Raw genomic sequence first — 26,524 nt, forward strand, 5'->3', positions numbered from 1 at the left:
AGCTGATCTTGAGATTTCAGGATGGAATTTAAAATCCGATTTCCGATCATTTTCCAGCCGATCGCAATTGTGAAATTTGCTTGAACGCCGATCGGGATCCGATCTTTCCCGATCCCAATCTCTCAACCCTAGTCAATGTTTCTCTATGGGAAAAGTCACTTTTAGGGTTGAGCCGATCTTGAGATTTCAAAATCCGATTTCCGATCATTTTCTAGCCGATCCGATCGTGAAATTTTCTCGATCGCCGATCGGGATCTGATCTTTCCCGATCGCTCAACCCTAATTGTAGTCATTAAACGGATGTAAGAAACATGATATGGATAGACCCAAACCCTTGTATCTGTCCAAAAATCAGACAGAAATGGTTCAATTTTTATTCAACATTGATCTTTATATCAACAGATCTGCTAAATGGATGTAAAGAATGCAATGTGAATGGTGCCTAAAAAACATTTTGATGTTATCGGATCAGGCCAGGTTCACACCAATGTTTAGTTTCCGTTCAGGGATTCCGTCTCTGAATCCTCTTGAAAAATGTAAGCAGGACTTTCCTCTCTGCATTTTTTGTGTGGAAACCCGGCGGACCTCATTATAGGCTATGGGGTCCACAGGTTTTCTATCCTTACCTCCAAAAAGTTGGGTGCCGATTAGGGTTGAGCGATCAGGATTAGAAAAGATCGGATCCCCATCGGCAATCGAGCAAATTTCACGATCAGGATCAGCTGGAAAATGATTGGAAATCGGATTTTGAAATCTCAACCCTAAAAGTGACTTTTCCCATAGAGAAGCATTGACTAGGGTTGAGCGATCGGGATTGGGAAAGATCAGATCCCGATCGGCAATCGAGCAAATTTCACGATGGGGATTGGCTGGAAAATGATTGGAAATCGGATTTTTAAATCGATCCTGAAATCTCAAGATCGGCTCAACCCTAGTCCCGATATAATCTAATATTAATAGTCTCTATGTGATCATGCCTGGACGTGGTAATCAGGATCTCCATTCTTTCAGTTTTTTTGCTTTTGTGATATTCAACTTTTTTCGGTTTAGGTTTCGTGAAACTGGTCAAGTATTAAGCCAGAACCAGACTGGAACAAGAAGATTATCCGGAGGTCCATATTAGACCATTGCAAAATTTATAATGGGTCCCTCAACTATGTATAATAATGATGTCTCCTTATTTAATAAAGGAGCCTGTAGGGCCCTCTTAGGCACCAAAACCCCGGTGATGCTTCTACGTCTGCAGCCCTATGGCTATGCCTGTGGAGTTAACCTCCGCTGTGCCACGGGTAGCAGGAAGCCTCAAGATCTCACGCACGGCTGTGCATAAGACACGAACATCTGCACCCGATGAGTCAAAGTATATGCAAAATTACTCATCGAGATTTACATTAAGCTGCAGCAACGTCTTTTGAGAATTTCGCACCAAAGTAAGTGAATCCTAGCCAAGGCGTCGCATTATAAACTATAGTATATACAAAGCTAATGCTGCCTAATAAAGCGACATGTACAACGGCGCGGCGTGAAAGGTGTCGGCTAAATAACTGCGCTGAAGAGTAGCTCCTCCGTCATTAGGTTTAATAAATGGAGCAAGATTTCAGAATTTCCTCGGGTGCTTTTATACCTTGGAAATCAGATCCCGGACTTACTTAATCAGATCATATTAAGAATTGCAATCTGCGCTGGAGGGAGTTTCTTCTTCTCCTTCTGCATTTCTTTATTAAAATACTTTAGAAGGATGAAATAATGGCCGGGACGACAGCAATAAAGGAATCTCCAGACGTCTAGATGTCCGCAGAAGAACTGACTTGGACGATGTAGCAGAGATGGTTTTGTTGGTTCACGTCACACATTCGAGGTCAAAAATTGACAGCAAATTGTATCCGTAATCTTACCGCATACTCAAGGCAAATCCAATCATCTTCATGGAAATATTGACCCCCAACTACTCCAGTCTGCACCCGGTTCATTTGTAGCTGGTGGACGTGATGTCACTGGCCTGAGAAGAGAAAGTGACCTCCATCCGAGGGCTGCAGCCTCTTTAAATAGGTAACCGTGCGGGTGCTGCATGTTGGATATCTAACTTAAGAACATATAATAATCTTGAAGAATCCCTTTCATTGGAGAGAGCCTTGGTGCACATGAGTGACCCGCTCTATATTCAGTCTATGTCTGAATATTTTTGCAGTGCCTGGTTGGAGAAGGCTCGTACACTGTCTACCAATAAGTATTTGGACACCCATGCCAATGAAGATATCTACGGTCGTGACGTACGTTACGCCTTCTGCCGTTAAATAGGAAACAGCATTGGCATTAGTACATTGGCATTAGTCACATGTAAGATGCCAAGAAGTGCAGAGTTGTCCGATTTCGAGAAAGGGGTTATTGTGGGGTTCCACAGAAATGGTCGATCCTTAAGGGACATAGCAAGTGAACTGAATTACCCAAAATCGACAGTGGCCTATGTGATTGCGAAGTGGAAGGTGAATGGTCCCGAGTCAACAGACCCCCGAAACTGGGAGATAGAGACCGACGAGTGCTGGCCAGAGATACGGCACCCAACCGATGGCTCACATACACCAGGAGTGTCACCAGGTATCCCGGAGTATTGTGTCACTCAATACCATCCGTAAGGAAGCATCTGCTGGGGTCTACCCACTATTGGATAGGAAGAAATGTTTTTTTTTTTTTCTATTCTACCACAGGGGGCCAAATACTTATTGGTAGACAGTGTAGAACCGTATTAACCTGATGGATGGAGCAATGGCTGGCAATGTTGACTGGCGTCCAACATGGAGTCCGGTCTTCATCCCATGTGAGATGGAAAAACCCTTTAAGACATAGGATATTACTTCTCCCAGTTTGTAGCTGACAAGCCAAATGCAAGTCTCCGTTTTTCACAAGTTCATCTGCGGAAACAAAATGGCTTCTCCCATCTGCCTATTTTATGACACGTTTGCTAATAAATAGTAACAGATTACATGGAAGGAAAAATGGTGGCGAGAGGAAATGCGCATTATTTATCAAGACAGTCCAATTTAAAATGAAAAATATAAGTCATTTATGCCGCGAGCAGGTGCATTAATTCCTGCTGTTAAGTACATAAATATGCACAAACTCATACAAGACCTGCGTGATTTAGGCAACGCTGTACCGGCGTCTGAATGAAGATCGTACAGACGGGTCATAAAGCAATGCTACTAATCTGTCCGGAAAATATCAGAATTATGTAACGATATCAATATATATATATATATATATATATATATATATATATATAATAGATAGATAGATAGATAGATAGATAGATAGGGGATAGATAGATAGATAGATAGATAGATAGATAGGAGATAGATAGATAGATAGATAGATAGATAGATAGATAGATAGATAGATATGCCATATATGCCAGATTTCAGGTATACAAGGTCATGGTTGGGACAACTTGTGAATTACATTGCTGCTGTGTAGCCTAAGAAGATCCGTCCATCACTTCACTGGTTTGTATTCCAGGACTCAGCATATAGGTGAATACAGGCAGCCTCAGAGTATATAGGGCTATATCAGCGGGCAGGTCAGACTGTCATTGGAATGGGATGGTTGCAGTTACTATTTCGGGTTTCGGGCTCCTATATGGCTTGTTGGAAGCCACCTGATACCTAGTAGCCGGGGTCCACCCTCCACCCACCAACCAACCCTAACCCTATATACTTATACCTAGTGTGCTCAGGGTATATAGCCAAAGCAGACGCTGCAGTCTTGTTAGATTCGCCTGTCACTACTGAATAGAAACGTTCTCTTTGGCTTGATTGGATTGGATTGGTTGTATTGAATTTCCCTGTGATATAAATCTCAGCAGTTTCCTTTCATATAAACATCATGGCCAATTAATAATCAGGCTATACTTACAATATATAATGTATACAGACAATATCAACTGGAGCGGAACGTATTGCAAAGGATTGTTAGATCTGCATTAACCCCCATGATTACCAAAATAAAGTCAACGAAGAAGAAATTTCCATCCATATTTGGTGTGACTTTTGCCCTTTGGAGGAGGCGTCCTGGAAGGGCCCCCACAGATAGACCTGATCTCATCATCATCCAGTCCGTCTTGGATGACACGGAGAGAGAGATGGATTGGTGCAAGCCTACATCCACGCAAGATCTGTGCTTAGTTCTCCAAGATGGCGGCAGGAACAACCTCCCTGCCGAGTTCTGCCAAACATTGTCCGAGAAGAACTGATGGAAGGCAAAGGGCAAAGGTCACACCGAATATTGATGGGAGGCGGTCCTACTCAATGATTGACAACTCTCTGTCAACGTTCACACACTCGTTTTTGTATAAGTCATGATTTGGTCTGTAATTGCCGGGGTGGACATGACAGTCTCCTTGTCGCCGGAGCATCTGCCGCTGCTTCAGGTCCAGATGGTTTTCGAGAGATGTAACAGATTTATTTTATTTCTATTGCAGCAACAACGACGATTGGATCTTCTTACCATCACCAGCCCCGGTAAGTGACTTACTAATAGACTCCATGACTGCATTACTATGGTAAGAGTCGGAATGTCGTAGATGTAACGATGGATAATTATCTGTTGGTAGATTGGAATCTGATGTCATCCATGATACAATGTAATGTTTGTGTGTTACCATTGTGCACTGCTCTCTTACCCATAGGGGAACCAAATCCATTACCTGACCCCACCGAAAACCTTGACTGTTTCAGGCTTGAGGCTTAAAGAGAACCTGTCATCAGGCATAAAAAGCCCAGTGACATACCCCATCTGATCGGCGCTGTCACCCTGAGCATTACGGAGGGTTGTTTATCGAAATCTGTTCAGCCATTCCAAAGATATAAGCCCTTTTAAGGTCTAATAGCCAAATGGGTGGGGACATTGCATGACACAGAGACACAGACTCCGCCCTAGAGAAACCAAAGTGTCATCACCCACTTGGCTAGTATTCCCTAATAAAGGGGCTTATATCTTTGGAAAAGCTGAACAGATTAGGCTAAACAAAATACAGCATGACTCACGGTGATAGCACCGAATAGATGATGAAGTCATTTGGACGTGTCTTACCTGGTAATGGGTCCTCTTTAAAGGGATTTACAGAAATAGAAAATTGGCGACGGTGATGTCATTTTCCACTTTTCTGTTGAGTTCATTTTGATAAATCTCCCCGATGCGGATTAGGAGTGTGCTGACTCTGTTACAGACAGTGACCTGTCCGCAATATGTATTATTCTTTGTTGTCATTATTATATTATGTATCATTTAATATTATTGATGATGATACAGCTGAATGGGAATATCCCCTTATTAATCTTGTGCTGAGAGCTTCCGATTAGGAGCGTGCTGATTTTGTTACAGACAGTGACCTGTCCACAATATGTATTATTCTTTGTTGTCATTATTATATTATGTATTATTTAATATTATTGATGATGATACAGCTGAATGGGAATATCCCCCTATGAATCTTGTGTTCAGTGCTTCGGATTAGGAGTGTGCTGACTCTGTTACAGACAGTGACCTGTCCGCAATATGTATTATTCTTTGTTGTCATTATTATATTATGTATCATTTAATATTATTGATGATGATACAGCTGAATGGGAATATCCCCCTATGAATCTTGTGCTCAGAGCTTCAGATTAGGAGTGTACTGATTTTGTTACAGACAGTGACCTGTCCACAATATGTAATATTCATTGTTATTGTTATATTATGTATTATTTAATATTATCCATGATGATACAACTGACTGGGAATATCCCCCTATGAATCTTCTGTTCAGAGCTGTGCATTAGGAGTGTGCTGATTTTGTTACAGACAGTGACCTGTCCACAATATGTAATATTCATTTTTATTGTTATATTATGTATTATTTAATATTATTGATGATGATACAACTGAATGGGAATATCCCCCTATGAATCTTCTGTTCAGAGCTGCGGATTAGGAGTGTGCTGATTTTGTTACAGACAGTGACATGTCCACAATATGTAATATTCATTGTTATTGTTATATTATCTATCATTTAATATTATTGATGATGATACAGCCGAATTGGAATATCCCCCTATGAGTCTTCTGTTCAGAGCTGTGCCTTAGGAGTGTGCTGATTTTGTTACAGACAGTGACCTGTGCACAATATGTAATATTCTTTGTTGTCATTATTATACTATGTATCGTTTACTATTCGGCTGCTCATTACATTAGGATGATAACAGCGGCAGAAGATGAGTGTTCTGATTTTGGGAAAGTAAGTTGTAAATGTACCTGATTGTGTTTTTGAGGAAAAAGTGTAACTCATTCATAATACGATGGCGAAAAATAAATTTGCAGAAGAAATTTTTCAACAACTCACCGAGTAAAGGTTCAGCCCCTCGGCCATATTCAAGCCACCATCATGGCTCTAAGGGTGATGCTTCTATAAGGGGCAAAACGAATCTAAAAAAGGGCCCAGAACTATCGCCCACTGCCCAATATTCACCTCTTTGTTATGTAGGACCTCACTAAATATATCATACATAATAAATAATACCGCCAAAATGGGATCACATATTACAATATCCTCTTTTACTGTGGCTCAACCAAGATGAAAGAAATAAGGAAGTCCAAGGGGGCCATGACTATTTTACTGGATGGGGCAACAAATCCCAACTAATAGTTCTGGCAATATTACAGATTTGTATTGAGGTAGAAATATATGGATGAGTTTCAGGGAGAATGTGTGCACTGGAGCATCATATGGTGGCACAAGCATAGGACTCCATGTAGTGCCATATGGATTCCATGTAAAGGCTTGGTGATGTGCAAACCCAAAATATGAATCTGATGTATGAAGAGTCACGATAATATAGTTATACATAGTATTGTGCAAAGGTTTGAGGGTTAAATGTTTATTTTTGTCCATTTGCCCTTTGCCTTCCATCAGTTCTTCTCGGTACTTGTAGACAGGGAGGTTGTTCCCGCCGCCATCTTGGAGAACTAAGCACAGATCTTCAGTGGATGTTGGCTTGTCCAATCTGTCTTGCTCTTCAAGTTCTCCCACACAGACTGGATGATGATGAGATCAGGGCTATATCTGGGGGAAGGGGCCATATCATCACTTCCAGGGCTCCTCCTCCAAAGGTTCTTGTTTCTTTGTTCAATTCATAACAAAATTAACCTATTAACCCTTCTACTCCTGAAAGCGTTCTTACTGTGCAGCACCTGCCTAAAACTTTTGAATAGCACGGTAAACTTTCTTAGTGAATTGCCGTCTCCTGTGTGTATACAGGACTTTACTGCCATGGACTTCAAAGCACTTTAATACACAATATATGTGAATGACACCATTGATAAAAAGTTGCAAAACTTGCATTTCGAATGTAATGGCCTCTTAAAGATGCATCAGTCTGTAATCGGCGGCACATTTTCCCTCTTTCAAGGCAATGCACATTTCTACCAGCCTTGCCCAGAATTCACAATGTGCATTAGCGGTGCTGCTTCAGTTTGACAGATGTTCCCACCCCTTGGCAATAGAAACATTTTATGCCTTTTAGCCGTATTCAGTATCCAGTAATCAAGTTAATGTATGCTCAATGCTTTCCCAGCAATAAAACTAATGATGACATCCAGCTATTACCGACAACTTCCCAATGATCAGATGTTCCTAGGCACCAAAAATATATATTTTTCTTCAAATGCCCAAATATTGCTGTAAAATTTGGAAAATTTAAGGCGCGTGGATATGCATAATTCAGCCTGCGGGTGCTCGGAATCTGCAATCCCTTAATGAAATGTTACTTTTGAGCTTTTGTTACATTTGTGCTAAGACAATAGTAAGTGGTTTATTAACCACTTATGTTGTTTTTTGCCCCCAATAGATATCGCCACCATTGTCCATGACCTATGTCTGGATAGGGGGCAACTATGGCTATACTAAGGAGATGTGACATCAGACAAGGGTCACCTCCCCTTATAGTCTTCGGATACAACAGACTTGACTCAAGAATTGCACAGAGGTCGCAACAGAGGTCTGGACTGAAGACCCAAAGGCATAGGACAACCTCCCTCTTATATCAGAGTCTTCCCACCCGAAAGCCGTAGCGTGTGAAGATCATACGTTGAGTGGTGCCAAAGGGATGTCACCTGCTTCACGGTCAAAAGATTTACTCCACATTGAGTCCTTGATGACAGATCCAGATCACTTCTGTCCCATTGTAGGGTCTTGTCCTAGTTTACATTCACCAGCCAAGGTCTTCATCCGTAGTCTAGGGAGATACCTTATCTGTGTTGACTTTGCTGGCCATTCACATTGGATTTTGATTGGTCGGGTAACAAATGACCAGCTATTGGACACGTAGATGGTGCGAACAACTAACAATAGTCTTTAGTCTGCTGAAAACAGATTTACTCTGTTGGATATTTTTGGCCAACTGTTGGTCAAAAATACTAGTGCTCGACATGATCGCCCACTCGTGGTCCAACTTGCACCATGGAATATCCAGTTTAGTTGTTCAGGTTGATGATGGGATTATTCATATGACTCACCCATTGACCAGCACCACCCGATATTTTATGGCAAACCCAATGACCGAGTGTGCATCCAAGTCTATCATGGAATATAGTCGGATTCATGTCTATGGGGCTTCCGGATCCATTCTGTTCCAATAACACGGAGCAGAATAGAACCTACTCTATAGTTATTTGTTCTATTGGAACATCGGTCGTCTGCACAAGCCCTAAGGCCTCGTTCACATCCGTGTTTGGATTCCGGCTGGGGGAGTCAGCATGGGGACCCCCCCGAATAGTATACCAAACGCAAATGCAAGCGCTGGTGCAGTAAAAGCACACAGACCCCATAAACTATAATGGGATCCATGTGCTTACCACCAGATCTCCTCAGGGATCTTGTGGACAGGAAAGTAGTTCACCATCTACTTTCCTGTCCGCATGATTCGTGCGGGCAGTGCGCGGCAAGTACACGGACCCCATTATCGTCTATGGGGTCCGTGTGCTTTTACAGCACAGCACTTGCAATTGCATTTGTACTCCATTCAGACGGAATCCAAACACTGCTGTGAACGAGGGCTTAGAGTCGTGCCTTTCTGTATGTTACTGTCCCATAACATTCTACATCTATCTGGCATGTTTGTTAAGGTCCATACAAGCAAATCCGAAACCTATTTGTATCTTTTATAACTTTAGAACATCTTAAAGTTTCCAGAAGTTCATCTTTCGACTACTATTTTTTCCGACAAGCGTCCGCAAACCGGATTCCTTTTTCCAGGTCACCTCGATGTTTCCATGCACCTCGGCATGGCCCATTAATTGGATACTTGGGTATGAAAGTCCAGCGCTCTCCATTGAAAGCTGACATTTCTAACGAGATGACCTTTTCAGCGCTCCGTAATGATTATCGTCTGGCTTTGTTTGGACACAATAACACATATTTCACACCACAGAGAGAATATGGGCTTTGAAAACTATTCAAAACCCGGTTAGCAAAATGAGTAAATTGGGTAGAAACATTCATCAGCCTGTTATTGTTCTCTTATCGATTTGAATGCTCTTTCATCTTTTCTGTTGCATTATAGACTTCCAAATTAACTCTTATTCCCGATTCTTGTTTTCTTGGAATCTATTAAAAGGTCAAATGCTTTCAGTAAGACAGATCTACGGGATAAAGGCTGGATGATAACCATCATCCTTGAAATAACCTTTACCGGGACGGTGCCCTCTCATGGCTATAGTAATTGATGTGCTCATTAGACAAATAAAAGACTCAATATTTGGCTATTGCAAGGACTTGGAAGGAAAACATGCTATTCTCCTCTTACATCCACTCAAGTTTTACCCGGCAAGGCGAGTGTCTCTGTTCTTCAAGGTTCTAAAATATACAAGATACATATTTGAAAGGTCAGCGGGAATTAATTGTGGAAGGGAAAAATCAGATAAGGCTTTTACCTTATGACCGGTGTTCTTCTTGGCTCTATCGTACTGGCTGTTTATCTTCAAGCTGCCAGTTCACCTTTATTGCAAATTATTTCTCCTGACCTATTTGCCCTGTACAAGCTGGCAGTATTTCCGCCAACTAGGAGACTACTAAACTTAAAGTAAAAGTTGATCTCCTGGAGCACTTTGGCTTCTGGCGTTACGAAAAAGCAGAACTTCTCCTATTATGACCATATAGTTTGTCATGTAGACTATTTATTATCTGTCCTTCTAGTATGGGTGCGGTATAGTAAAAAGAGAAGACTTGAAATGTCCGAGAGGCCCCCATAAAAAGGGATGACCTTCGCGTATCCCGGAAGAGAGGGCAAATCTCTAGAGTAGAGATGAGCGAACAGTAAAATGTTTGAGATTCGATATTCGACTACTCGAATCGAACATCGAACCCTATTATAGTCTATGGGGGGAAAATGCTCGTTTCAGGGGTAGACAACGTTCGATCAAATTACACTTACCAAGTCCACGAGTGAGGGTCGGGCTGGATCCTCCGAGAAGTCTTCTCCGTGCAGCGTCCCCGCGGCGTCTTCCGGGTCTTCATTCACTCTGCCAGGCATCGGGCCTGGGCAGAGCTGACTGCACATGTCCGCACTACAAGCCCGATGCCTGGCAGAGTGAATGAAGAGCCGGAAGACGCCGCGGGGAAGCTGCACGGAGAAGACTTCTAAAGGTAGGAGAAGAACCAGCATTGATTGGCCGACTTTATAGCATTCGGCCAATCAATGCTGGTTCTGCATCAAACTTTTACATTCAAATAGCGAGTGGTACTCGATCGAGTACGAGTATTTCGAATACCATAGTATTCGATCGAATACCTACTCTATCGAGTACTACTCGCTCATCTCTACTCTAGAGTCCAGCAGAATGATGGGGCCCTGACCGCTGGGGTCTTGGTCATGTTATATGTGATGTGGGCACTTTAAGCGCCGGTCACATCACAAAAATGGAACGTGGCACAGAATATAAAGGGGAGTATCATTTCCATTAAGCGGTAAAGATTTATGGAAAGGGAGTGTAGTCATGCAAAAATTATCACAACCCGCTTCCAGTGCAGGGACTCCGAAGGTGCAGCCAAGAAAAGTTGGCAACCAATGTAGACGTCATGTCAACAGTATCAGCTAGCCATGTAGACTCTGCTTGAACTGTTATCGGGAGACGGAACTTAAGGTGTCCATTCCACGGCAGACACTTCTTCAATTGTTCCTCTTTACTCCCCCTTATATGAGTTTTCACTGGGGATACAGGAGTGAACCCCTACGCTAGTGGTATTATACACTTCATGGAGCCGGGAGCAGATGGCTATGGCCAGGAGCCTATAGACTTCAATGGGAGCTGAGCTGCAGATATAGTGCCGGGTCACTATACAGGGATCAGAACATCTCCATTATGTTTATAGTGTTGTCGCCCATTGATCAGAGAATAAGCCATCAACAAAAATTCTTGGACAACCCCTTTAAGGTATTCTAAAGTGTAGCAGAGACTATACACTGTCTACCAATAAGTATTTGGACACCTGTGGCTCAAGCGGCACGAGCGGCAATTACAGCTTCATCCCTCCAGGGCATGCTTTTCACAAGTCCTTGTATGACGGCTAGTGGTATTTTATTCCATTCGGCTTGGAGAAGACCAGTAAGTTCTTTCACCGATTTTGCACGGCTTCTGCAACCCTTAGTTCGGCAATCCAACTCGTCCTCATCCTAGAGGTGCTCGATAGGGTTCATGTCTGGACTCTGGGTAGGCCAGTCCAGTCGGTTAACCTAATTGTCACTGTACCAAGTCATGGTAGATCTCGCTACTTGACAGCTGGCGTTGTCATCCTGGAAGTAACATTGGTCTGACCCATAATGTAGGAAGCACACTGTTATCTAAAATAGTGCAATAGGCATTATTGAGTTTACCATGCACTGGGACCAAGGGTCCCAGTCCATACCAGGAGAAACATCCCCAAACCATAACTCCACTTCCGTAGAACTTTACTGGGTGTCCAAATACTTATTAGTAGACGGTGTAGAGGCACTAAGGGTTTCATATGAGGGTTCCATATTTGGAACCTGTATTGGAATCCATGCACCGCCATATGACTCACACAGAAATACATGCCGCATGCCTATGTCACTTACATATAGTTACATAGTAGATGAGGTTGAATGAAGACATCAGTCCATCAAGTCCAACCTATAACCCTACAATCCCTACAGTTTTGATCCAGAGGAAGGCAAAAAACCCCATGAGGCTTATGCCAAGGGGAAAAAATTCCTTTCCGACTCTCATCTGGCAGTCAATATAAAAACCCTGGATTAACGTGTCCTTAAAATCTAGAATCGATATCCCGTAATATTGTTCTCTGCATCCAGTCCCTCTTTGAACATTGGATTGCACCACAAGAACCGGTCCACACGACACGTTTCTGTCCCATACAGCGCCGCACCGATACCCTGCACTATCATATAGAGAAAATATAATGTTGCATTTGCATCCCATTATTCCTGTCACTGCCACCGACTACAATTTCCCTATAAATTACGGCTTGTGTTATATTATCCGTCATCCAGGATCAGCCCTGCTGCTTTACACACCGGATCAGGGCGCACATAACCCGTTATTCTTCTCGATTTAGACTTTGCGCGACACATAGACGGCAGGCATTGGATTTTAATGGCTGAACGGGGACCCAACATCTGTGAAAAGATCAATGTTATTGCTCATAAGAATGATATTTTACTCGGGGATGCTTTTTGCAGATGATGCGTAATGAGCTGTTTGTTTTGTGTGATTGATCAGTGAAATACCTTTGCGGTGCGGATCTGGACCGGCAGTATTCAGGCACCGGCGTTGATGGAGCGCTATTAATATCTCCTGCAAGTGACCAGCTGTGAAACCAAGTCTCCTCAATTAATGTAATTAAAGCGGAACTCCGGCCAAAAACGGGGATTGAGAAAGGGCTGGTCCTGATTGGAGAGCGGCTCGAGAAGTGGAGGCAGGATGCCAAATAGTGTCTATAGAATCATAATGGAGCATAACATGTTCTATAGAGTTTACAATTCTGCAATGTGTGCTGAGGCATGGCCAATTCATGGAGAATAAAAGAGAGCCGCCGCGTAATAGAAATAGCGGATGATCTGCTGGGTGGCTACGAATTATGGCTTCGTGACTGACACTTTGCAAATTGTATCTTCTTCGGACGACTTTACAATTTCTTATTAGAGAGGTTGTACCAACATGGCGGCTCTCTTTCAAAAACAGCTCCGTATCTGACCAATAGGTTGTGTTATCATTCACTTTGATAAAGTTCAGCTGCAATACCAGACTCAACCCATGGACAGTGGTGGCGCTGTTGTGTCAATTTGTTTAGTCCGGGACATCCCCTTTGATTTAAAGAGACAAATGTCTGCTCCTTTCTTAACAAGGGACTCAAAGAACAGGCAGCGGCAGCGTGGTGGAATAGGGACGCTAGTGGCGTCCGCACCCCAACACCCACATAGGTCAGGAAGCCAATTTACCAATCAGTATACTATTGACAATAGGTGGTAACATGAGTACCCCTGTCTCCCGTCCCTATGCAGATCCTGCCCTTGGTTGGATTCGAACCCAGGACCACTGAGCTTCCATGCCGGTCACCTCCCCTGACTTTTTAGTAAATTAATTCATCATACTATAGCAATTCTAAAATATATTTTCTTATTCTGAATATTGCTCTTGGAATTTCCTAACTAAATTGACAAATGGGTGTTAACAATTCCACTCGAATGGGACTGAGCTGAGAACTTACCATGTGCCTGATGAACAGGACACTTCCAATAGCTGATCAGCGGGGGTCCCAGTTGTCAGATCTCCAACTGATGACTTTTCCAATGTATAGGTAATCGATATAGATGAACGAACCGATACATAACAAGAATAAAAGAATATAGTATATGGTAAAATAAACCTCTTCAGACCTCCCACTGCTAAGTGCCATGACATCAGCACACCCCATGTGACCACCAATGCTCAACCACAGGTCTGTGTTGCCCATTGGGGCCCCTGATGTCTACCAGGAAACCCCAGGAGTGATGGATCCAACAAGGGAATCCAGAAGAGGTAAGGGTAGTGAATATCAGTGTTCATTCTGTTCCCGCACCTCCCGTAGAAGAAACCCCAAAGTATAAGAATGGGGTGAACCTTGCAAATATTCGTGAAACAAATCTCGCATTACTAGTCCTAAATAAACCAAACCCCTTTAACTTAGATGACCATAAAACCCTGCGATGTCCCAAGGATGGCCCTGCAGAACCTTTACAAGTCCAGGAATTGCAACACTTACAACATTTTGGACATAAACAAAGTATCTGAGCCAATGCAAACACACACAGCTCCACCTATAGTGACTTGCAGGTACTGCAGCTCTGTCACATTTCCAGTCATTTGTACAATGTTTTTTTTAATACTATAAACATAAAAAACACCTACTTTTAATGGGCGAGGAAACGGTTAGAATTTATGAATGTTGTAAAGCGGTGATATACCCGGTTTATGCAATCCCTTTAAGAAAGAGTCTATTATGGTGGGGAGATTAGGGGGCATCAGGCCATTATTTAACGCTAAAGATTGGTCCTATTTATGGGGCTTCCCCAGTATGCTTTGCAAAGTGGAGCCATATAATGTTAGGAGGGTGTTATGGGTTAATGGCCGCGCTCGCCGCCGCCACCGCCGCTTTATAACTAATTACGGTTTGTTATTGCTGCGGAATAAAATCCTAATGTCTCCCATTTTTCATGTCCTGTAAACTCCAGTTTGGCAATTTATAGCTTGGCCTGAGATTTCACTGCGAAACTTATTTATTTGATCATCCCGAAGCTCCGCCTTCAAAACAAATATTAAAAAATTACGCCAATTCCCTCTATTCCTATCGTTTCATCCCAGTCACTCCTATGACAATGGGGAATGATATGAGTAATAGGTGAGAGCAGCTGCTATGTACAATACCGTCTCATCTACCGCGCCAGGATTCTGTCAATGGAGAGATCACAAAGGTTGTCGTGATGGTTGTCAGACGCTCGTTGTTCTCATATTTTACCTGAATTGCCTCCATTCATGACTCATCTGGCAGATGGATATTATGGGATTGCTGATGATGCAGAGACGAAGGTTCAGCTAAGGTCTAACGTGAATGAATGTGCTGGGATTTTCCAATACTCTATCTAACATGTTCATAGGAACCATCAGCCATAACATTAAAACCAGGTGATGTGAATAGCGTTGAGTATCGGAGGTCGGATACAGAAGGGCTAAGGCCTCACGTTGCTTATTGCAACAAAAAAAGCTCTTTTCACCTAGATTCCACCCACTGTCTAAAATAGTGCCAAGGTGGGGGCCAATGTGGTGCACCATAGTGGGCCAATGTGCATTTTTGTCCACTAGCTTTAAAAATGTGGACCGTTGTCTTGAACGGAAAGTCCACCTAAAATTCCTCTCCAAATTTTTCAATGTGGCCGATCCCTTAGCAAGTAAACAGTCCGTTGTTGGAGTTGACATTCTGGAAGTAGGTTATATGGACCAGAGTAGGGATCTGAGCAACTATATCAAGGGGAAAATAATTGACTAGGTTAATGGGTCAGAGTATTTGCAAAAGGGCAGGCGAGTGTTCCCATGTTGTGGTTAGTACCTACCAAAAGTGGTCCAAGAATATACAACTGGTGAACTGGCTACAGGATCCTGGGCACCCAAAGCTCATGAATAGGGTTGAGCGATCGGGATCGGAAAAGATCGGATTCCGATCGGCGATCGAGTAAATTTCACCATCGCGATTGGAATTCCGACCCGATCTTTTCCAGCGGGATCGAGATCAGAGGTTATCTCAAGATCGGCTCAACCCCAAAAGCAAATTTCACGATCGAGATCGGGATCGAGATCGGATGGAAAATGATCGGAAATCGGATTTTAAAATCGATCTTGAAATCTCAAGATCGGCTCAACCCTAGTCATGAATGCACATAAGGGAGGAAAGGCTAGCCCACGTCATCCAATCCCAATGTAGCTAGGGATGAGTAAACCAATTTGTAATGAATCGGGATCTCTACAAGTTCAAAAATTTAGGGTTTGAAGGAACCTCAGATATTTAGGGTTCATCACCAACTATTCCTTCTTATACTGTGGGATTTCTTCGACCCCAGGGTTCAATTATTGGAATCCCTGATGGACATGCAAAAGAAGAATAAACAGCTCATACTGATCTATGGGGCTCTGTCTTCCTTCCAGATGTCTTCTGGCCTCCTAGGTTAGTTGAGTGGGCTTTGGTGAAGTCATGACACTTGCAAACTGAAACTTGCAAGGAACCTCACCACTACTTGTGAGACCAATCTCTATGAGGTTCATCCATTGTTAACTAGCACAAAATGCTGAAAAGTATTACTGCTAGTTAAAGGGTCAGAATACAGTGTAGCTTACTGGGTTTGGAGACACGCACTGGTTGGAGTAGCCATTGCTGACCCCTGTCCAGTGCTAAAAACACCTACAAGGAGAATATGAGGACTGGACCATAGAGTAATGGAAGAAGGCAACTGGTTTGCTGAATCACATTTTATTTTATATCATGTTAAGGATCAGATATGTCTGAGTTAGGGTTGAGCGATCGGGATCGGAAAAGATCGGATTCCGATCGGCGATGGAGCAAATTTCACTATCGTGATAGGGATCGGCTGGAAAAAGATCGGAAATCAGATTTTAATATCGATCCTGAAATCTCAAGATCGGCTCAACCCTAGTCTGAGTCTCTTATGCTAGGTCTATCCGGGAACCCAAACAATGGGGAGGAGGACCAAGAAAACAGAGGTTACATACGGAGCCTGGTGGACTATAATGGCGTCCTTTGGGTGTTAGTCGTTTTAACACTGAACGTGCGGGAGAAGAAAAGCCTCCATGTGAAAATCTTATGGGCAGGGGTGGATTAAGACTACTCTATGGACCCTGAGCTATATAGAGGTTGTGGCCCCCACCAGGCTTGTAAATGGGCCAATTATCAGCTGAATGATCATTCATATAGAAGACCCATTCTCTATCAATCCCAACGTTAGGTTGGGTTTATACAACATGTATACCCAAGATGCTACCAAACCCAGAGATCGGACGAGTGTAGAAGGCAATGTCATTTTTAATGGCCATGGGGTACAAGAGTGAGGCCATTACTGAGATATAGCAGCAGGCTCCCTCCACTATCCAGAGAGTAGGCACACAGAGCCAACATTATGATGCTGCCCCCTTGCTTACAGGAAGTCTAGTTGCATCCGTGCTTGCATTTACAGGTACATGGGGCATAGCTATGGGGGGTACAGAGCTGGCAGTCACTACTGGGTCTTAGAACCTAAGGGGGCCAAAAAAGTCACTCTACCAGTATTCTAAATAATGCAAGGTGGGTTGGGGCCCTATTACAGGGACCCAGGCGCTTCAATTCTAACACTTCTAAATGGCATATACTTGTTAAAGTTGGTGAGAGCCATGGGCCCCCCAGTTGTGTTGGGCCCTAGAGAACCCAGCCAAAAATGCAATATCATAATCCACTTTTGGTCATCGGTGCGCAACTCATTGCAGTATCCAAGAGCTCAGTGTATCACACACGTGTAACCATTGCATTACCAGGACCGTTGGAAACAAAGACAACAAAAGAACCGGACTGCAACATTGCTTTACTGCAACGTATACCCCGAATCGGCTTCCTTCGCCGAAACGGAATATCCCTTTAATTAACCCAGCCAGTGACGAGCAAGGATACCCTGTAATCCTCTGCGAACGCGACCATCAAGAAAGACGGAACGAGAAGATTTTTAATGAACGTTTAATTTATATTGTAAAATTGTAATTAAATATTAGTTAATGAAATGCAATTCCGAGGAGGCCTATTAATTTTACATGTGAGCGGTGCAGCTGGGTGATGAATTTACCTCATCTCCTCCGTTCCGAAAAAAAAAAAGCAAAGGATGAAGGCCTTAATTCTGCTCGTTTTGAAGCGTTTGCTGAAATATGAGTCACATCTCGATAAAAGGCGAGCAAAGTTATTTGAAGCCATTTTTGCAGTATATAAAACAGTGGGACGCGCGCTCCTGTGCATTCCTGCTGTCCTACATAGCTTTGTTAAATTTCTCTGATAAGATCTACTTTCTGTGCGAGTATCTCGATCCGGCAACACAAAATCTAATTATTTCCGAGAATTTGGCTCTGATAATTAGTTCAGGGAAACACAGAAAGGAACGGCACAAAGCATTTTCCTGCCTTGTCTATAAATTAATTTGAGGCAATATGCTGTCAGCGCCAATTTCCATATTTGTAGGCTTTACGGGAAAAAAAAAAAAAAAAAAGATCACGTATGACTTAAAGGGATCCTATCTTTCAAACGTAGGTATAGCCTTAAGAAAGTCTATTCTTCTCCTACCTTTCGTTGTCTTCTCCGCGCCGCCGTTCGCTTGAAATTCTGATTTTTCTCGGTATGTAAATGAGTTCTCTCGCAGCACTGGGGGCGGGCCTCAGAGCTCAAACAGCACTGGGGGCGTCCCCAATACTGCGAGAGAACTCTCCAGCGCCACCTCCTTCTCCTTCTGGAACGATGTCTTCTTCCTGCGGTATCTTCTAACTTCTAGGCCTCCACCCTAGGGAAAGCCAACTGAGCATGCCTGCCAGCCACGAGAAAATGGCCGCTTACAATACTGTGCCATTTTTCTTGTGGCCACGAGCACGCGCAGTTGGCTTTGCCCTAGGCCTGAGAAGTTAGAAGAGACCGCCGGAAGAAGATGCGGTGAAGAAGATGATCCTGAAGAAGATGGAGCCGGCGCTGGAGAGCTCTCTGGCAGCATTGGGGACGCCCCCAGTGCTGATTGAGTGCTGGGGACCGCCCCCAGTGCTGCGAGAGAACTCATTTATATACTGAGAAAAAACGGAATTTCAAGTGAACGGCAACGCGAAAGGTAGGAGAAGTATAGCCGTTCTTAAGTCTATTCCAACTTGTTACTTAGAAAAAAATCTGTTTGAATGATAGGATCCCTTTAAGACTCATTACGTGGCTGGCCTCGCGATCCGGATAACCAGAACCAGACGCGTTCCTTGGTGGATGCTGTTTGTTAGTCTTGGTGGTCTATCTTTACGACGTCTGGATCAAGTCTTGACCTTTCGATAACAGAATCGTCTCAGGTTCTTGTCAAAATATAATGAACAAATTGCCGTGCTAATCGAACCCGGGCCTTTCGCCTGATCGTCACCCATCAAAGGTCATTGCTGTACTAATGAGGCCTTGTGATGATACCTTCCACACGTCCGGGAGGGTTGTCTTAAAGGCCAAGTGGTATGGCTGCCACTTGGGGGGAGAGACGACTGGTGAGGACCGTAACACGGCAGAAGGTCTAACACATTTGTAGCCAATTTATGTCGTTAGAATTAAGTAGACGGTTACATTATTTGACCTTCAAAAACATTTAAAAGTGCAAATCTATCTACTTGATCATGCAGATCTGCGGCCTCGCATCATCGAGATGAATGGATGGCTTGACTGGTGAGCGTTATTGCTGCTTGTCTAGATGGATTTCAATCCTCCCTTACGTGAAAAGGTTAGAAAAGGGAAAAAAGACAATACTATAACCGTGGTAAAAAAAAACGACAGTTCGGAAGGAAATCACCCGATATAGAGAAAATCAGACAATTACATATTTGTCTTTATGAATATGTATTACTTAATCTATGTTCAGGCGCAATTGCAAGAGGTCCTTCAGCAGGTGCGTTCTCGTACACGTCGGGGCTAATATATGATTGATGTAGAGGAAAATAAAAAGATCGCTGAAGCGAGGACGTAAGATGGGGGCTAATTACTGTTTTATGGAGGAATTTACTATTAGAATGGCTCCTGGTGGGAGTATTATGGAGTAACATGCAGGGCGATGGGGAGTTTCACATCCATTTAATCTTACCTGGAGTTTGCAAGCCTATTAACGGACGACAGGTCATCATAAACAGCTCTGGAACCTGCTGGGAGGTCTACAAAGCAAATATGGAGACAAAGATGTCCCCCAAATGAAGAGGGTTCCTCTAGGTAGTGTATAGATGGAGGTTCTGTAGAGTCCTAAGCAGGGGCGTGGCAAATTCGTCCCTCCTCCTTATACGGTGACATCACTGTTCACATTATACATGTATTGTGACTTCATAGTTTAAATTTCTAGGAGGAATAACAGGGATGGCACCATTTAGAAAGGTATTCTATTATCGGCTGTGATTTGACCCCAGAATATCAACCCAGACCTGCAGGTAGATAGGTTAGTGTCACCAGACCCCAGTATATCACCCCAGCCCTGCAGATAGATAAATTAGTGTCATCAGAACCAGCATATCACCCCAGCCCTGCAGATAGATAGGTTACTGTCACCAGACCCAGTATATCACCCCAGCCCTGCAGATAGATAGGTTAGTGTCACCAGACCCAGTATATCACCCCAGCCCTGCAGATAGATAGGTTAGTGTCACCAGACCCAGTATATCCCCCCAGCCCTGCAGATAGATAGGTTAGTGTCACCAGACCCAGCATATCACCCCAGCCCTGCAGATAGATAGGTTACTATCACCAGAACCCAGTATATCATCCCAGCCCTGCAGATAGATAGGTTAGTGTCACCAGACCCAGCATATCACCCCAGCCCTGCAGATAGATAGGTTAGTGTCACCAGACCCAGCATATCACCCCAGCCCTGCAGATAGATAGGTTACTGTCACCAGACCCCAGCATATCACCCCAGCCCTGCAGATAGATAGGTTAGTGTCACCAGAACCAGCATATCACCCCAGCCCTGCAGATAGATAGGTTAGTGTCACCAGACCCAGCATATCACCCCAGACCTGCAAATAGATAGGTTATTGTCACCAGAACCAGCATATCACCCCAGCCCTGCAGATAGATAGGTTAGTGTCACCAGAACCAGCATATTACCCCAGCCCTGCAGATAGATAGGTTAGTGTCACCAGAACCAGCATATCACCCCAGCCCTGCAGATAGATAGGTTACTATCACCAGAACCCAGTATATCACCCCAGCCCTGCAGATAGATAGGTTACTATCACCAGAACCCAGCATATCACCCCAGCCCTGCAGATAGACAGGTTAGTGTCACCAGACCCAGTATATCACCCCAGCCCTGCAGATAGATAGGTTAGTGTCACCAGACCAGAATCTCTGTATCTCTTGCGAGATATTGCTGGCTTTGTCGATAGTCAAAGGATCTGCAGGGCTGGGGTGATATATTGGTTCTGGTGACACTAACCTATCTATCTGCAGGGCTGGGGTGATATGCTGGTTCTGGTGACAGTAACCTATCTATCTGCAGGGTTGGAGTGATATGCTGGGTCTGGTGACACTAACCTATCTATCTGCAGGGCTGGGGTGATATGCTGGAGTGTGGAATAGGAATACATGTAATTCTGACTGCCTTCAAGTAATGCTGAATATCAATAATTTGAATAAAGCATCTTGGAAGTGATAGAAAACTTACTCTAGCTCCAGCTTAGCTGCAGCAGTCTCTGACTGCTTGTATTCCAATTCACTCTCACTCTTCCCCTCTCCATAAACTTCTATGGGCACACCTCAATTAGTTACAGTCCGTATTGACAGACCAACATAGAATTCAGCAGAAATTTTAGAATGAATGTCAGTTTAGAAGGCGAAAGAAAACAACCCTATAAATGGGGAAAGAAGCATTTTTCTTGCATAATATATATATGACAAAACTACTTGCATTCCCGTGTGCTATAGATTTCTGCAAAATATAAGCTCCTCCAGTGTCTGCATGCAGACAGAATTTTAATAATTCAAAGTATTATCCTTTGGGAAAGCAGGAAAAAAAATCAAGGGATTTGGAGCTCTTTATTAGAAAAACAGAGTTGTTGCCAATAACATGACAGATACACTAATAATGATGAATTCGATCAGCCCCCATGATACAGGTGGGCACAGGAGAGGAGGTCAGAGGTCAGTCCGGGTTCACATTACCAGGGGTCAGAGCCAGCCCCTGGTCCACTACTTACCAAACCCTCTATAGGACGTAAGTGATGAGAGACTCCTTGGAGTTACTTAGGACCCAATGCCTTGTCTCTATGACATAATACAGTGTCGCCCGGACAATACTTGCATTTAATACAAACTGAACCATTATTTGTTTAAGCCTAGTTTTCTGCAGAAAATGCTTTGCTTTTTCAGAACGATTTGCAAACAAATGAGACCATGTCTGAAATCAGTAAGAATACTGCAATGTGAACAAATGCCAATAACATGGATAAATCTGTGAACCGCGGGCCGAGTAATCCCGATAATAACGACAGCAATGTCCGGCTCAGGAATTCCAATAATATTTGTTTCCATTATATTGGATGTTTGCTGGCAGCGGCTCGGATGCATTGCTAAATCACACAATGGATGCGGCTTAATATCCGGCCCCACAATAAATGGAATTCTCTGTTACTTTAATACATTTCTTTGTTTCTTCTACTTTATGTATTTGCTAAAACAACCAGAATGAAATCTTACACTGTCTTATATACTCCATCCATCCTGCGACTAGTAAGGCCGTATACACACAGATGTTTATACAGAGGGGGTGTACAGCCAATATGATAGGGAATCCGTCTGTCTCTTCATGTCACAGTACAGGGATAATACACACAGTGATGTCACAGTACAGGGATAATACACACAGTGATGTCACAGTACAGGGATAATACACACAGTGATGTCACAGTACAGGGATAATACACACAGTGATGTCACAGTACAGGATAATACACACAGTGATGTCACAGTACAGGATAATACACACAGTGATGTCACAGTACAGGATAATACACACAGTGATGTCACAGTACAGAGATAATACACACAGTGATGTCACAGTACAGGATAATACACACAGTGATGTCACAGTACAGGATAATACACACAGTGATGTCACAGTACAGGATAATACACACAGTGATGTCACAGTACAGGATAATACACACAGTGATGTCACAGTACAGGATAAAACACACAGTGATGTCACAGTACAGAGATAATACACACAGTGATGTCACAGTACAGAGATAATACACACAGTGATGTCACAGTACAGGGATAATACACACAGTGATGTCACAGTACAGGGATAATACACACAGTGATGTCACAGTACAGAGATAATACACACAGTGATGTCACAGTACAGAGACAATACACACAGTGATGTCACAGTACAGGGATAATACACACAGTGATGTCACAGTACAGAGATAATACACACAGTGATGTCACAGTACATGGATAATACACACAGTGATGTCACAGTACAGAGATAATACACACAGTGATGTCACAGTACAGAGATAATACACACAGTGATGTCACAGTACAGGATAATACACACAGTGATGTCACAGTACAGGATAATACACACAGTGATGTCACAGTACAGGATAAAACACACAGTGATGTCACAGTACAGAGATAATACACACAGTGATGTCACAGTACAGAGATAATACACACAGTGATGTCACAGTACAGGGATAATACACACAGTGATGTGACAGTACAGGATAATACACACAGTGATGTCACAGTACAGGATAATACACACAGTGATGTCACAGTACAGGATAATACACACAGTGATGTCACAGTACAGGATAATACACACAGTGATGTCACAGTACAGAGATAATACACACAGTGATGTCACAGTACAGGATAATACACACAGTGATGTCACAGTACAGGGATAATACACACAGTGATGTCACAGTACGGAGATAATATATACAGTGATGTCACACTACAGGGATAGTACACACAGTGATGTCACAGTACAGGATAATACACACAGTAATGTCACAGTACAGGATAAAACACACAGTGATGTCACAGTACAGGGATAATACACACAGTGATGTCACAGTACAGGATAATACACACAGTGATGTCACAGTACAGGATAATACACACAGTAATGTCACAGTACAGGATAATACACACAGTGATGTCACAGTACAGGGTAATACACACAGTGATGTCACAGTACAGAGATAATACACACAGTGATGTCACAGTACAGGGATAATACACACAGTGATGTCACAGTACAGGATAATACACACAGTGATGTCACAGTACAGGATAATACACACAGTGATGTCACAGTACAGGGATAATACACACAGTGATGTCACAGTACAGGGATAATACACACAGTGATGTCACAGTACAGAGATAATACACACAGTGATGTCACAGTACAGGGATAATACACACAGTGATGTCACAGTACAGGGATAATACACACAGTGATGTCATAGTACAGGGATAATACACACAGTGATGTCACAGTACAGGGATAATACACACAGTGATGTCACAGTACAGGGATAATACACACAGTGATGTCACAGTACAGGATAATACACACAGTGATGTCACAGTACAGGATAATACACACAGTGATGTCACAGTACAGGGATAATACACACAGTGATGTCACAGTACGGAGATAATATATACAGTGATGTCACACTACAGGGATAGTACACACAGTAAACTCACAATAGTTGGATACAGTGCATAGTGATGTCACAATACATGGAGACATATACTACAGTTAGGGCCAGAAATATTTGGACAGTGACACAAGTTTTGTTATTTTAGCTGTTTACTAAAACATGTTCAGAAATACAATTATATATATAATATGGGCTGAAAGTGCACACTCCCAGCTGCAATATGAGAGTTTCCACATCCAAATCGGAGAAAGGGTTTAGGAATCATGGCTCTGTAATGCATAGCCTCCTCTTTTTCAAGGGACCAAAAGTAATTGGACAATGGACTCTAAGGGCTGCAATTAACTCTGAAGGCGTCTCCCTCATAAACCTGTAATCAGTGAAGTAGTTAAAAGGTCTGGGGTTGATTCCAGGTGTGTGGTTTTGCATTTGGAAGCTGTTGCTGTGACCAGACAACATGCGGTCAAAGGAACTCTCAATTGAGGTGAAGCAGAACATCCTGAGGCTGAAAAAAAGAAAAAATCCATCAGAGAGATAGCAGACATGCTTGGAGTAGCAAAATCAACAGTCGGGTACATTCTAAGAAAAAAGGAATTGACTGGTGAGCTCGGGAACTCAAAAAGGCCTGGGCGTCCATGGATGACAACAGTGGTGGATGATCGCCGCATACTTTCTTTGGTCAAGAAGAACCCGTTCACAACATCAACTGAAGTCCAGAACACTCTCAGTGAAGTAGGTGTATCTGTTTCTAAGTCAACAGTAAAGAGAAGACTCCATGAAAGTAAATACAAAGGGTTCACATCTAGATGCAAACCATTCATCAATTCCAAAAATAGACAGGCCAGAGTTACATTTGCTGAAAAACACCTCAAGAAGCCAGCTCAGTTCTGGAAAAGTATTCTATGGACAGATGAGACAAAGATCAACCTGTACCAGAATGATGGGAAGAAAAAAGTGTGGAGAAGAAAGGGAACGGCACATGATCCGAGGCACACCACATCCTCTGTAAAACATGGTGGAGGCAACGTGATGGCATGGGCATGCATGGCTTTCAATGGCACTGGGTCACTTGTGTTTATTGATGACATAACAGCAGACAAGAGTAGCCGGATGAATTCTGAAGTGTACCGGGATATAATTTCAGCCCAGATTCAGCCAAATGCTGCCAAGTTGATCGGACGGCGCTTCATAGTACAGATGGACAATGACCTCAAGCATACAGCCAAAGCTACCCAGGAGTTCATGAGTGCAAAAAAGAGGAACATTCTGCAATGGCCAAGTCAATCACCAGATCTTAACCCAATTGAGCATGCATTTCACTTGCTCAAATCCAGACTTAAGGCGGAAAGACCCACAAACAAGCAAGACCTGAAGGCTGCGGCTGTAAAGGCCTGGCAAAGCATTAAGAAGGAGGAAACCCAGCGTTTGGTGATGTCCATGGGTTCCAGACTTAAGGCAGTGATTGCCTCCAAAGGATTCGCAACAAAATATTGAAAATAAAAATATTCTGTTTGGGTTATGTTTATTTTTCCAATTACTTTTGAGCTCCTAAAATGTGGAGTGTTTGTAAAGAAATGTGTACAATTCCTACATTTTCTATCAGATATTTTTGTTCAACCCTTCAAATTAAACGTTACAATCTGCACTTGAATTATGTTGTAGAGGTTTCATTTCAAAACCAATGTGGTGGCATGTAGAGCCCAACTCTCGAAAATTGTGTCACTGTCCAAATATTTCTGGCCCTAACTGTATACTATGACAACGATTATAACATACTGTATCATAGCACATATGTAATATACACAAGAACATTGCCACGTACAATGTGAAATCACAGAATAGGAAAGAAAATTATCATGATGTCGCCATGTATAGTATAATAACCATATGATATCACAGTATAGAGATGATGAAGTGATGTCACCGAATAGAAATACTGAAAAAAATTAGACGCCCCCTTCCATCACTCGGAGTTATCATGGAGACTGGCCTTGTT

At 42.9% G+C, this 26,524-nt stretch overlaps 1 protein-coding gene across 1 annotated transcript in view; it reads left to right on the top strand.

Moving 5' to 3' along the window:
* The window catches only part of AGBL4 (AGBL carboxypeptidase 4), a 966,914-nt gene that overhangs the window by 614,627 nt on the left and 325,763 nt on the right, over positions 1-26,524 (top strand). The window contains exon 6 of the mRNA XM_075286245.1: positions 4,475-4,514. Coding sequence (XP_075142346.1) covers positions 4,475-4,514 — 40 coding nt within the window. The remainder of the gene's footprint in view (positions 1-4,474; positions 4,515-26,524) is intronic.

The sequence above is a fragment of the Leptodactylus fuscus genome, chromosome 9, assembly GCF_031893055.1.
Source record: "Leptodactylus fuscus isolate aLepFus1 chromosome 9, aLepFus1.hap2, whole genome shotgun sequence".
In the NCBI taxonomy this organism is placed as follows: domain Eukaryota; kingdom Metazoa; phylum Chordata; class Amphibia; order Anura; family Leptodactylidae; genus Leptodactylus; species Leptodactylus fuscus.